The sequence below is a fragment of the Ptiloglossa arizonensis genome, chromosome 5 (assembly GCF_051014685.1).
Source record: "Ptiloglossa arizonensis isolate GNS036 chromosome 5, iyPtiAriz1_principal, whole genome shotgun sequence".
Taxonomy (NCBI): domain Eukaryota; kingdom Metazoa; phylum Arthropoda; class Insecta; order Hymenoptera; family Colletidae; genus Ptiloglossa; species Ptiloglossa arizonensis.
This window is the reverse complement of record NC_135052.1, coordinates 18,628,863-18,640,230: the sequence shown is the minus strand read 5'-3', so window position 1 is coordinate 18,640,230 and position 11,368 is coordinate 18,628,863. Positions and strand designations below refer to the sequence as shown.

General features: G+C 40.7%; 1 protein-coding gene across 1 annotated transcript; it reads left to right on the top strand.

Moving 5' to 3' along the window:
- Positions 1-325: 325 nt before the first annotated feature.
- On the top strand, positions 326-5,928 carry LOC143147442 (uncharacterized). Its single transcript, XM_076312688.1, has 4 exons — positions 326-489; positions 786-844; positions 4,951-5,564; positions 5,645-5,928. The coding sequence occupies exons 1-3, from the start codon at positions 326-328 to the stop codon at positions 5,121-5,123; spliced, it is 396 nt and encodes a 131-aa protein (XP_076168803.1). The 3' UTR covers positions 5,124-5,564; positions 5,645-5,928.
- The last annotated feature ends 5,440 nt before the right edge of the window (positions 5,929-11,368 follow it).

Below are 11,368 nucleotides of genomic sequence, written 5' to 3'. Positions count from 1 at the left end.
GCGGCGAGAAGTGTCGAAAATAAAACGAAAGAGGTCCGAGTAGCGGGACAAGGAAGCCTTGGACCGGTAGGGGGGAGGGGGGCGGTGTGGAGGTGGGGGTGGGATAGGTAACGCGGTGGCCGTCGTCGGTGGACGAAACGAGGACAAAAGCGTACCGGGAGACGGAGAACGGAGGTAGAGAAAGGGACAAGACGCGAAGGGCGGGAGGAGAACACGGCGTGGAAGGGCGGAGAAGGTGGAGAACGGCACAAATGAAATTTAATAAAATTTCAAGCCCGCTGGTCGGACCGTACACAGAGAGCTGCCGGGACCGTTGGCGGTCACCATGGAGACGCAGCTTCCCGCTCCCCGTGACGTCACTGCTCCATCGATCTGCAACCCCTCTATGGTTATCGCTACCGCTGTAGTCGGCACCACACCACTACCGCTACCACTACCGCCGCCACCGACCACCACCATCGTCCCGGGTACAGTCACCGACACCGAGCCGTACCCCCACCACTGCCCTTTCTCTCGCTTTCTCTTTCCCCCTCTCCTGTTCGTTCCCTCTTCGTCTCTCGTCGCGGTCGCTCGGTCGTTCGGTCTCGCTCGGGTCGTGTCGTTCGGTCTCGCTCGCGCTCGGCCGTGCGCGCGGCGGTTCTTTGCACTCTTCTCCCGGCGTCGTCCACAGCCGCGCGGTTCTCTCGCGATAGCGACGTGGATGTGAGCCACCCAACGCGCACGGAGAGGCCACCACGCTAGCGTGTGCGAGCGTGTACCGACGAGGGGGGGACGGTGGGGTGGAGGGGGACGACGAGAGAGAAGATACTCACGCAGCCCAGCCGCGGTAGTACGCACGGGGAAAGTGAGTAACCTTGCCTAGCTGGCTGGTGGCTGGCGTACACCTTTCGTCTACCTTCGTTCCGGCGTAGCCAGGTGAGGGTGGAGCCCGCGAAGATGAACGCGCCACGCGGAGGAGAGAGGCAGCGACCGAGGGAGCAGCCCTTATTTCTGCGATTCGTCCGGTGCACCCTTCGCCGGATCGCATTATCGATCGATGGATGGAGCGCGAAAGGGGCAAAGGGCTACGACGCACCACCCCCTCCTCCCCCGCGGAAACCCCTCGCCTTTTCGCTTCCTCTTTTTCCGCTCTTTATACATATACATATATGTATTTACTTATATATATTTTATATATATTTATATTTATATACATACAAATAATACGTACATATATATGTGTATGTGTATGTGTATATACATATATATATCTTCGATCGTTCCTTTTCTTTCGTCGTTTCTTCCAGAAACTCCACCGTGGCTCCTACGCGATATTTGTTCCCTTTGCTTTTCTATTTCCTGGACGTTTAATTAAATCCGACTCGCCCCGCGAAAAAAAAGGGCCGGACCGAGGGCGGTGTCACCGCGCCGCTCGCCCTTAGACGCCTACGACGAGGCCGTGCGGTGAACGCTCGCGCGAACGGTCGACCCGCGGAAACGCGCGCGGCGTTCGAGGATGTTTTGCACCGTGGAATCGAATTACAGGGCGTACCGCGCGGAGTGGAGATTGATATTAAGCCATTTGTGTCCGACGTAATCAATTTTCGCGCCACAGTCTCGCGAGCACGGAAGCCGATGTAATTAAGAAAAATTTCGAAAATATTTTTCACCACCGGGAAACTCGTTTCGAGGCTCTCTTGTCGCGTTTTTGAGTATTCGAGTAAAAAAAAAAATTTTCCAAAAATTTGTACAGTTCGCGACCGAGAAGAATGCATCTACACGGGTGTGCATACTTTCTGACGCGATCGCGTCTAAACGGCTGAATGGATCTCGATGAAACTTTGTATTTAGGTTTTGTATTCTTATACGAAGGTTCAGTTCAATTTTGAGGAAAATCGGTCCCTTGTGAGGGGTTGTTACCCTTTGCAGACTTTTCGATATTGTAGTTGCTCTTGGTGATAATACTGGATTGTCCGGAAAGTCATTTCGTTTTCCAAAATGGAGAATAAAATAATTGAATAAAATGTATATACACTGTAAAAAAAATCGTGTTTCATTTTCACTAAAAAAAACAAAATGACTTTCCGAACAGCCCAATATTTTTAAATGTTTTTGATCAATCTTACAGGGAATTAAATTTTGTACACACGATTTAAATAATCTTCGTCATTTCGAGCGAAGAAAAATTAAACGAAGCCTCTTTCCTTGTATGATAAATAGTACTAATGTGTTCCATCGTTTTTTACACGTACGAGTGAAAAAATTCCACCGAGCTGAATATTTGTAACGAAAATATACGCGAAGGCGCGACTACGGTTTTTTTTTTTTTTTCGATCGATAGAACGGAATTTTCGTTGCGTCGAATACACGACCGAAATACTTTCGAGCGACACTGTACGCAACAGTTCGCGAAATTAAAATAAAATGTATGCACCGAACAAAATAATTTTTAGCTACGCGGTAATTTCCTGCAATCTGCTTCAAAACCTATCCCGCATAGCGGAGGTGCACCAAATCCGGTCCTTTCATTCGGTTCCCCGGTTCGCGGAATAAAGTTAGAAACAAGTTTAAAATTCCGTATAAAAAACACCCGCGAGTGTAACTGTAATCCGATTCGTCTCGTTCGCAATTTCAACGAACACGGTAATATTTTACAAAAATATCTAAACACCGACCAACTTCGATGAAAAAAATTTTCAACAATTACACCCTTCCCACGAGTGCATCCGGCAGCACTTACAATCGTGAGAAAAAAAAACTTTCATAATTACGAACGAACGATTCTCTCCAATTTCGTCCGGGTCGAATGTTAAACAAGGTACTTGAAAAATTTTGTAGTACTCGCGTTCTTTTTCAACTTCGAGAACCCTACAAACAAACACACAAACATGTAACAAAAATTATTATCATTATTCACAAAATAAACGTTATCCCGTATTAAATTACAATGAAACATTATTTCGTTCCCATCTGTAGCAGAAAGTTGTACCATCGGGAATATTCGTTTTATTTAATTGCCCACACCGATAAAAAATATTGCACGCTCCGAAATGTTCGTTCACGGGGGATTAAACTCTTCCGAGTCGTGGACAGATTTTTATCAGCCACCGGTTCGATCGGTTCTCTCACCGATCGTTCCACCCACGCGTTCGTTGGATCCTTGTTCGTCGAGGATCCAACGAATTAACCCGATCGCGGCCTCCGCGTGTACGATTCTCTCGACCGCGGTCTATCTCGGCGCGTCTCTCTGTTTAATTTCATTAAAAACAGTTCGCGTCCTTGTCCGTCGTTACGCGCCGCTTATAGCCCGTTAATCGAATCCTTGGTTAAGCGTGCAATTTATATGGAGCACGGCGCAGCTTCTTTTCCTCCGTTCCATTTTTTCTCCTCCTCTTATGTCGCACTCCCTGGGGACCCGATGGGCGAAACGCGCAATAAATATCCCTGCCACCGAACCCCAACCGAGTCCTGCAGTTTTTCCACTACGCAACGAGATACTATTTACATCGTTTCTGGGGCCCCCTTCTTCGTACCGCGTGGTTATTATAACGACCAACGGAATAAAATGTCGTTTCGTTTGTCCTCCATTGGAACCGAGACGCTCGTACTCGCTGAACCGTGTCCTTCGAAAGTGTCATGCAACTTTCGAAACCCTTTCGCGATTGTATCGGTCCTTGACGATTCAATTCGCGGGGTAAGTTACTTTTTCGTTTGCAGATACTACTTTGGAGAGTTTATATGGGAAGTTAGAAAAACCACTGTTATTTTTATTCTGCCAGTGATACTTGGAATTACTTCTTCTTTGGGTAAATGTATGAATTATAATATTTTAGGTAATGTGATCTAAATACGAAATAAATGCGGAGAATAATATTAAGGGATTAGGGTATCCCATTAGTATTTGTCCTGCAATGTTATTTAGAGTTATTCTTTTTTTGAAAGTTAATACGTGAATTATAATATTTTGGGTAAAGTGATCTAAACATGAAGTAAACAAGGGAAATAATATTAAGGGATTAGGGTATCCCATTAGTATTTGTCCTGCAATGTTATTTAGAGTTATTCTTTTTTTGAAAGTAAATACGTGAATGATAATATTTCAAATAAAGTGATCTAAACATGAAGTAAACAAGGGAAATAATATTAAGGGATTAGGGTATCCCATTAGTATTTGTCCTGCAATGTTATTTAGAGTTATTCTTTTTTTGAAAGTAAATACGTGAATTATAATATTTTGGGTAAAGTGATCTAAACATGAAGTAAACAAGGGAAATAATATTAAGGGATTAGGGTACCCCCATTATTATTTACCCTCCAATATTATTTAGACTTATTCTTTTTTTGAAAGTAAATACATGAATGATAATATTTCAAATAAAGTGATCTAAACATGAAGTAAACAAGGGAAATAATATTAAGGGATTAGGGTATCCCATTAGTATTTGTCCTGCAATGTTATTTAGAGTTATTCTTTTTTAGAAAGTAAATACGCGAATTATAATATTTCAGGTAAAGTGATCTAAACATGAAATTAATAAGGGAAATAATATTAAGGGATTAGGGTACCCCATTATTATTTACCCTCCAATATTATTTAGAGTTATTCTTTTTTTGAAAGTAAATACATGAATGATAACATTTCAAATAAAGTGATCTAAACATGAAGTAAACAAGGGAAATAATATTAAGTGATTAAGGTACCCCATTATTATTTGTCCTCCAATGTTATTTACAGTTATTCTTTCTTTGAAAGTAAATACATGAATTATTTCGGATAAAGTGATCTAAACGCGAAATAATCTCGAGAAAGAATATCGGGGGTCCATAATGTACTCCATAATTATCTGTCCTACCCGTGTTGTTTAAGGTTATTATTTCTTCCGAAGAAATAATAAAAAAATGAAAACGGTGGCTCGTCGAAGCACTACAACGATCCACAGAAGTCCTAATTTTCATTTCGTACTGTTTCAGACAATGCGATGCGAACACGAAATAAACACGAGAAAGAATACGGAGAGTTCATTGGACCCCAGTGGGGTACTCAGTTAAATTCTGGCTCAATTACGGCACGGCAACTCGAGTGTCTAAATCTCGACAGTCAAGTTGCTGGAAATGCAAAGATGTTGACGGAGTTACTTCCTTGATAACCTCTGAAGCTAACCTAAAACTGTAGATTCTCGACTAATGAGCAATGTCGGACAATACCGATTAAGGAAAGGAAATAATGTCATATAATATCGAACGTTCGTTCACTGTGCAAAAGTGAAACGTAATTTATATTTCCCTATAAAATTAACGACACAGCGTTACGCATCTTAAGCGCAATGCGTGATCGGGAGACATTAACGATTACTCGCTCAATTTCAAAGATCGATGCAATCGTATCACGCAAACGGTTTTTAAAACCGTAGCTTGCATTCGAAGAGCAACTCTTAACTCGAAGAATCTACCGAATCACGATCCGAAAAGGCATCTTCGAACTTTCTAACCTTTTCACGATTATATCGCTCCTCCACGATATTAGCACACTTGTTAAAAGATTTGAAAATATCCTCGTGTCGCTGAATTCGTTTCATTGGTACAAGGTAGGTTTAGTGTAATTAAAATGATCTTTAATCTCAACCAAGTGGGGTTAATTATTCGTTTATTTATTTTATCCGACCAGTTGGTTCGCCGTAATGAAACAAAACACGAGTTCAAGTTCATGAAGACATAACACAGAGGAGAGAAGGTGAATGGGCGAGGTTCAACGAATTGCAGTTTTATAACCTAACCGCTTCTGATGGAAATGGGTTAACCTCTCATGGCTACTCGTACATATGTACATATACATTATATTTAGTATTCAAGTTACTTAATTCAAGTATCGTAACGTAGAAATAACCACTAAAATTATAACTATTCGTAATGTATCGAAAAATGTTGATTGCAATTTTAAAAAGAATTATCGAGTATTCCCCAATACATTTTTAAAGTTCCAAAATCAAAATACTTCCCTTAATTGTACCTTCGCTTGTCCCTCAAAAAAATTCTCAAAGCTTCACTAATACCTTTCTAAAGTATCCAAAATCAAAATATTTTCTTTAATCATATCTTTGCTTGTCCCTAAAAACAATTCTCAAAATTTGGCTAATACCTTTCCAAAGTGTCCAAAATTAAAATACTTCCTTTAATCATACTTTCGTTTTTCCCTAAAAAAAATTCTCATAACTTCCTTATACACCTTTTCAAAGTATCCAAAATCAAAATATTTTCTTTAATCATATCTTTGCTTGTCTCTAAAAAAAATTCTCAAAACTTCCCTAATACCTTTCCAAAGTATCCAAAATTAAAATACTTCCTTCAATCACACCTTCGCTTGTCCCTAAAAAAAAATTCTCAAAATTTCCCTAATACCTTTTCAAAGTATCCAAAATTAAAATACTTCCTTCAATTATACCTTCGCTTGTCCCTAAAAAAAAAATTCTCAAAACTTCCCTAATACCTTTCTAAACTTCCAAAATCAAAATACTTCTTTTAATCATACCTTCACTTATCCCTCAAAAAAAAAATTCTCAAAACTCCCCGACACCGTCCCAAACTTCCAAAATCGAAACACCCGCCTAAATTTCGCCACCTCATCGACGCAAGGACTCCTCGACACGAAATCTCGACGTGCCGGAAACGCGGAACAACGGTCCCGATTGTCGATACGCGTGGTATACACGGAAAACGCACCTGTCCTCGCGCAAGATCGGAACGGAAGGAGTTTAGCAACGTTGGCGATACGGTCGTAGGAGTACGTCGTCCTGCTCGACGTTTATGTGCGTTCAGGCGGAAAAGGAAACACCGCGGAACGTCATTTCCTCGAGTGTTTTTCTTTACCACACAGAGCCGTGGAACGATACGCGGGGCCATTCCTGTCGATCCGTTCGAGGGGATTGCCGGCCTCCGGCAGACCTACAGCTGATCCCAAATTTTATCACCCCCCGTGACCAATCAGGAGGTCGGTGTCCCGCACACGATCGAGCTAGACAGTGTGACGCCAGCAGTCCCGACGGATTTTCACCCTCGGAACGAACTCGACTGCGCGGAACCCCTCTTGTCTCCGCTGGGCGCGTTCTTCTTCCGCGGCCTCGCCGCCGCGCTAACCCCTCACCCCCCCTGCTCCGTTCGCTATCGGGATCGCGGGGCTACGTGCTGTGACCGAGAAGCGTCCACGGAAACGAACGATCGGAAACACGCAACCCAAACGGATCGGGAGGGGGGGTGCGGACTGTTCTTCGATTCTCCTTTAGAATTTCTTCTTCTTTTCGTAATAACGCGTTTTTAATCATCAACGGGCCAGAATCCGTAATGTATTTCGTTTCGTTCGTATATTGGGTTATTTGGAGAGTCGTTTCGTTTTACAAAACGGAGATTGTATAATTTAATGAAAAGTTTGGTATGCTCTGAAAATATCGTGTTTTGTTTTCACCGAAATGAACGAGACAATTTTGCGAACAACCCAATGTTTTGTTTCGTTGGTATATAACGTGCATCTACTTATAGAATTGGGGCAATTGGCTGAGAATGATAAAAATTGTTTAGTTTTTAATTGCAGATTAGCTTAGTTTTCTAAAGTTCTTGATAATTGGTATGTTTTGGTTCGTGGACGATGGAGGAATATTTTTTGGCTAAGTATGTATACGAAGCGAATACAACTTTGTTTATATTGCATACTATTCTTAAGTAACTTCAATAATTACTTCATAAATATACGTTCTTTCTTTTATTGTTTGATATTAGAAAATCTACATGGCTTCAGTATTCGCAATAATGAAATAATTAGTTGGTTTTGAAAGCAAAAATTTATTAAAACCTATCAACCTCTCAATCGTTATAAATTAACGTTTAAGTATCTCGATCGTAAAAGTATCTTAATGTATAAGAAAACTAAGATTGTAAAAGAAATTGTAAAAATTATTTTCACAATTTTACTTGTATTCTTCCTATTTGCTACCTTCGAGCGATAAGGTCAAACATGTTTAAACATTTGGAATGTATCGGGTCGTTTCGTAAATCTTTGCCTACTTTATACCAGTAAACTATACCCAAGGGCATCGTCCATACAATCTTCTTGTACGATTTCTTTCTGTCAATATAATGAAAATTATACCCGTATACTCCCGCAAACAAAAATAAACGTTCGCTCGTCGATCTTAACGACTGAATCGTTAAAGTATTTTATTTACACAAAATCGTCTCAACATCGGAACAAATGCTACCATAAATTCCATACTCGATACTCGCGGCAGCCTGCGTAGCATGCTCTCCTTTATCAGACGCGAAACGCATAATACGCCTAATATAAATTTCCCTTTATACGACAAATATGATTATTGATATCCACGTGTTCCACCGTTCCTTTATGTACACGCGTAACGACGATAACTTATCCGAAACAATCGTAAGATTATTTTCACATTTTCACCGTAACGCGAGCACGTTCCACTCGCGTATCTGCACACGTACCTACGTATTATTTGTTAATCGACAATTTCAAAATTTACGTACCACCGTTGAATCCTGTGAACCGATACAGGTGTGTTAGTCGCGTACCGTTACAAAGGACGTTACCTAGCGACACGTGTTTCGGTTGCATTTATGACATAAATTCTAGGCGAGCAGAAGACGGTCCAATTGCGGTGGTAAACTATGTTCGAGGTAGAAACGGAACACAACACGAGACACGCATTGTCACGGAGGAAATCATATCCAACAATTTCTGTAACGAACCGAGTAAAGAAACAGTGTTTGTATCTCGAGAAGAAAGAATTTTCTTCGTTCGCACGATCTTCTCTCATCTTCGAGATTAGAGTGGAACAGGTTTACAAAATTTAACTATATACTTCGGTTGCACCTTGTGCATTTTTATACACATATATTTACATGCATAAGCCACCGATGTTTATTAACAAATTGTCTGAATTTCGATGGATTTTATTTACCGATTAAACAACTTCTTCGGTACTCTTCGATCAGGTCGGTCTATTTGTATTTGCGTTTAATCAGTGAATCGACATTTTCATATTCTTGTCATACAATTAATAACGTTCAACCGTCAATCGAGTACAGGGTGTTTCACCAAATGTTCAATTGGATTTAAATAATGTAAAAGGTACTATCTGTTCGGAAGGGACAAATATTAACCGAGAATTTTTCTTCAAGGTTATATTTTTACACATTTTAAGGTCGTTGGTATTTTGTTTCAAAGACACTAAATATTTTCATCGTCAATAGCAACGATTATCATCGATATACACTCTACATGACCTTCAAACGATCTTGAGTACAAAGTGCGTAATAATTACTAATTTTGTTGACGTAAAAATGTATCGAAGACGACAGACTCCGTTTTATGTATATATTTAAATAATTTGCTCCTTCTGAACGAATATAGCCTTTCTTCGATGTCTTCTATCACCGAAGACCAGCGAGATGTTTAAGACAGTCGAGTTGGGTTGGACAGTGTGTTCTTCACACAGTAGCATACATCGTGAGTGTTTCGATGCAGGATCTGAAGGTTATTTGCGACTCTTCGCATCAAACGTATTACAATTATACAGTGCAAGAAGGCACTTAAAATTCCAGGCCCGATTCAAAGAGCAACTGTTGACTCGAAGAATCCGCAAGTTTACAGGACTGTCTACGTGCTGTTAGTTTTAGCCCACTTAGGGTACACGACACACTGTAGACTCTACGGTCTAGGCGCTTGAATATCGAAACGATTCTCCGGTCAACAGAACCCTTGACTTCAATTTTAAACCGAAATTCCATACAACCACCGTGAAATCGAATCCATCGCGGCAAAAGAATCGAAAATCGATACTCTACGAAGAATTCACTTCTCAGATTTGATCTTTTCGATAAAAGAAAACAAAAGTATCATTCGTCCCGAATTCCACGAAAGTGTCTCCGTCAACGCGTTTCCATTAATAATTAGATCCGTTCTTCCTTTGAAACTGCTGCGTACGGAACAAAGCTTGGTCATAGGGACCCCATTAATAGAATCTGCAAATTAGCAAACAACCTTAGTCGCGATGTTGATTTTCCCTCGGATTCAATGGGTTCGTTCAAACGCTGCATCAACAGAGCATCGATCGAAATACGGTCGAACGCACGAGGTGCAACAAACTGCGCGTAGATATTATTTTATTGCGGCGCAGCAAGGGTCGACAAACTTTTTCTAACGAGGATCGGGTAACGAATACTTCCCGTTTCGAAAGAGAGAATAGAAAGTATTCGAATAATATTCATCGGGTCTGTACACTTCCGGTATGTAATGAAAATAAATTTGATTGCTATTCTTTAACGTATAAAAACTGTTTCGAGATATTTCACTTTGGAATCGAATTACAAGGTAATCGATGAACGTCAGTGTACGTGGTAACGTTGGAAAAATATAATAATAAACGACGGGTATGGAAGTACGTGTAAACAAAATTTCGAGCTGCTACACGATAAACGCTCGTTTTCTGGTTTCTTTATAAACTCCTACTTTTGAATATAAAATTCTCGCGTAGTGTATTCGTAGAGAGCAAAGAAAGGAAATCAAATTATAATTCAAAGCAATCGAAGTACGTACAAACTAACTATTCTCATCGACTCCACGTTAAACGCTCGTTTTCTCGTTCTTTCCTAAACTACCCCTGAATATAAAATTCTCGCGCAGGGTACTCGTAAAAAGCAAAGAAAGAAAATCAAATAATAATTCAAAGCAATCGAAATACGTACAAACGAACTATTCCCATCGACTTCACGATAAACGCTCGTTTTCTCGTTCTTTCCTAAATTACCGCTCAATATAAAATTCACGCATAGCGTATTCGTAAAAAGCAAAAGAAGGTAACGATCAAATTATAATTCAAAGCAATCGAAATACGTACAAACGAACTATTCCCATCGACTCCACGCTAAACGCTCGTTTCCTCGTTCCTTCCTAAACTCCTACTCTCGAATATAAAATTCTCGCGTAGGATACTCGTGAAGAGCAAAGAAAGAAAATCAAATTGTAATTCAAAGCAATCGAAGTACGTACAAACGAACTATTCCCATCGACTCCACGTTAAACGCTCGTTTCCTCGTTTCTTCCTAAATTCTTACTCTCGAATATAAAATTCTCGCGCAGGGTACTCGTGAAGAGCAAAGAAAGAAAATCAAATAATAATTCAAAGCAATCGAAGTACGCACAAACGAACTATTCCGATCGACTCTACGCTAAACGCTCGTTTCCTCGTTCCTTCCTAAACTCCTACTTCCGAATATAGAATTCGCAGTACGACCAAGCCCGTAGATGTATTCCTCCACGCGGTTGATCCCGTTTGCAAACCGAAACGGTCGAACAAACGAATAATCTCGCGTGGCTCGA

Bases quoted from the DNA above. Each gene is read 5' to 3' on its own strand.
- LOC143147442 (XM_076312688.1), top strand. From the start codon at position 326: ATGGAGACGCAGCTTCCCGCTCCCCGTGACGTCACTGCTCCATCGATC. The intron at 490-785 runs GTACCCCCACCA...GGTGGGGTGGAG, and splicing joins ACAGTCACCGACACCGAGCC to GGGGACGACGAGAGAGAAGA. The intron at 845-4,950 runs GTGAGTAACCTT...GTACTGTTTCAG, and splicing joins CGGTAGTACGCACGGGGAAA to ACAATGCGATGCGAACACGA.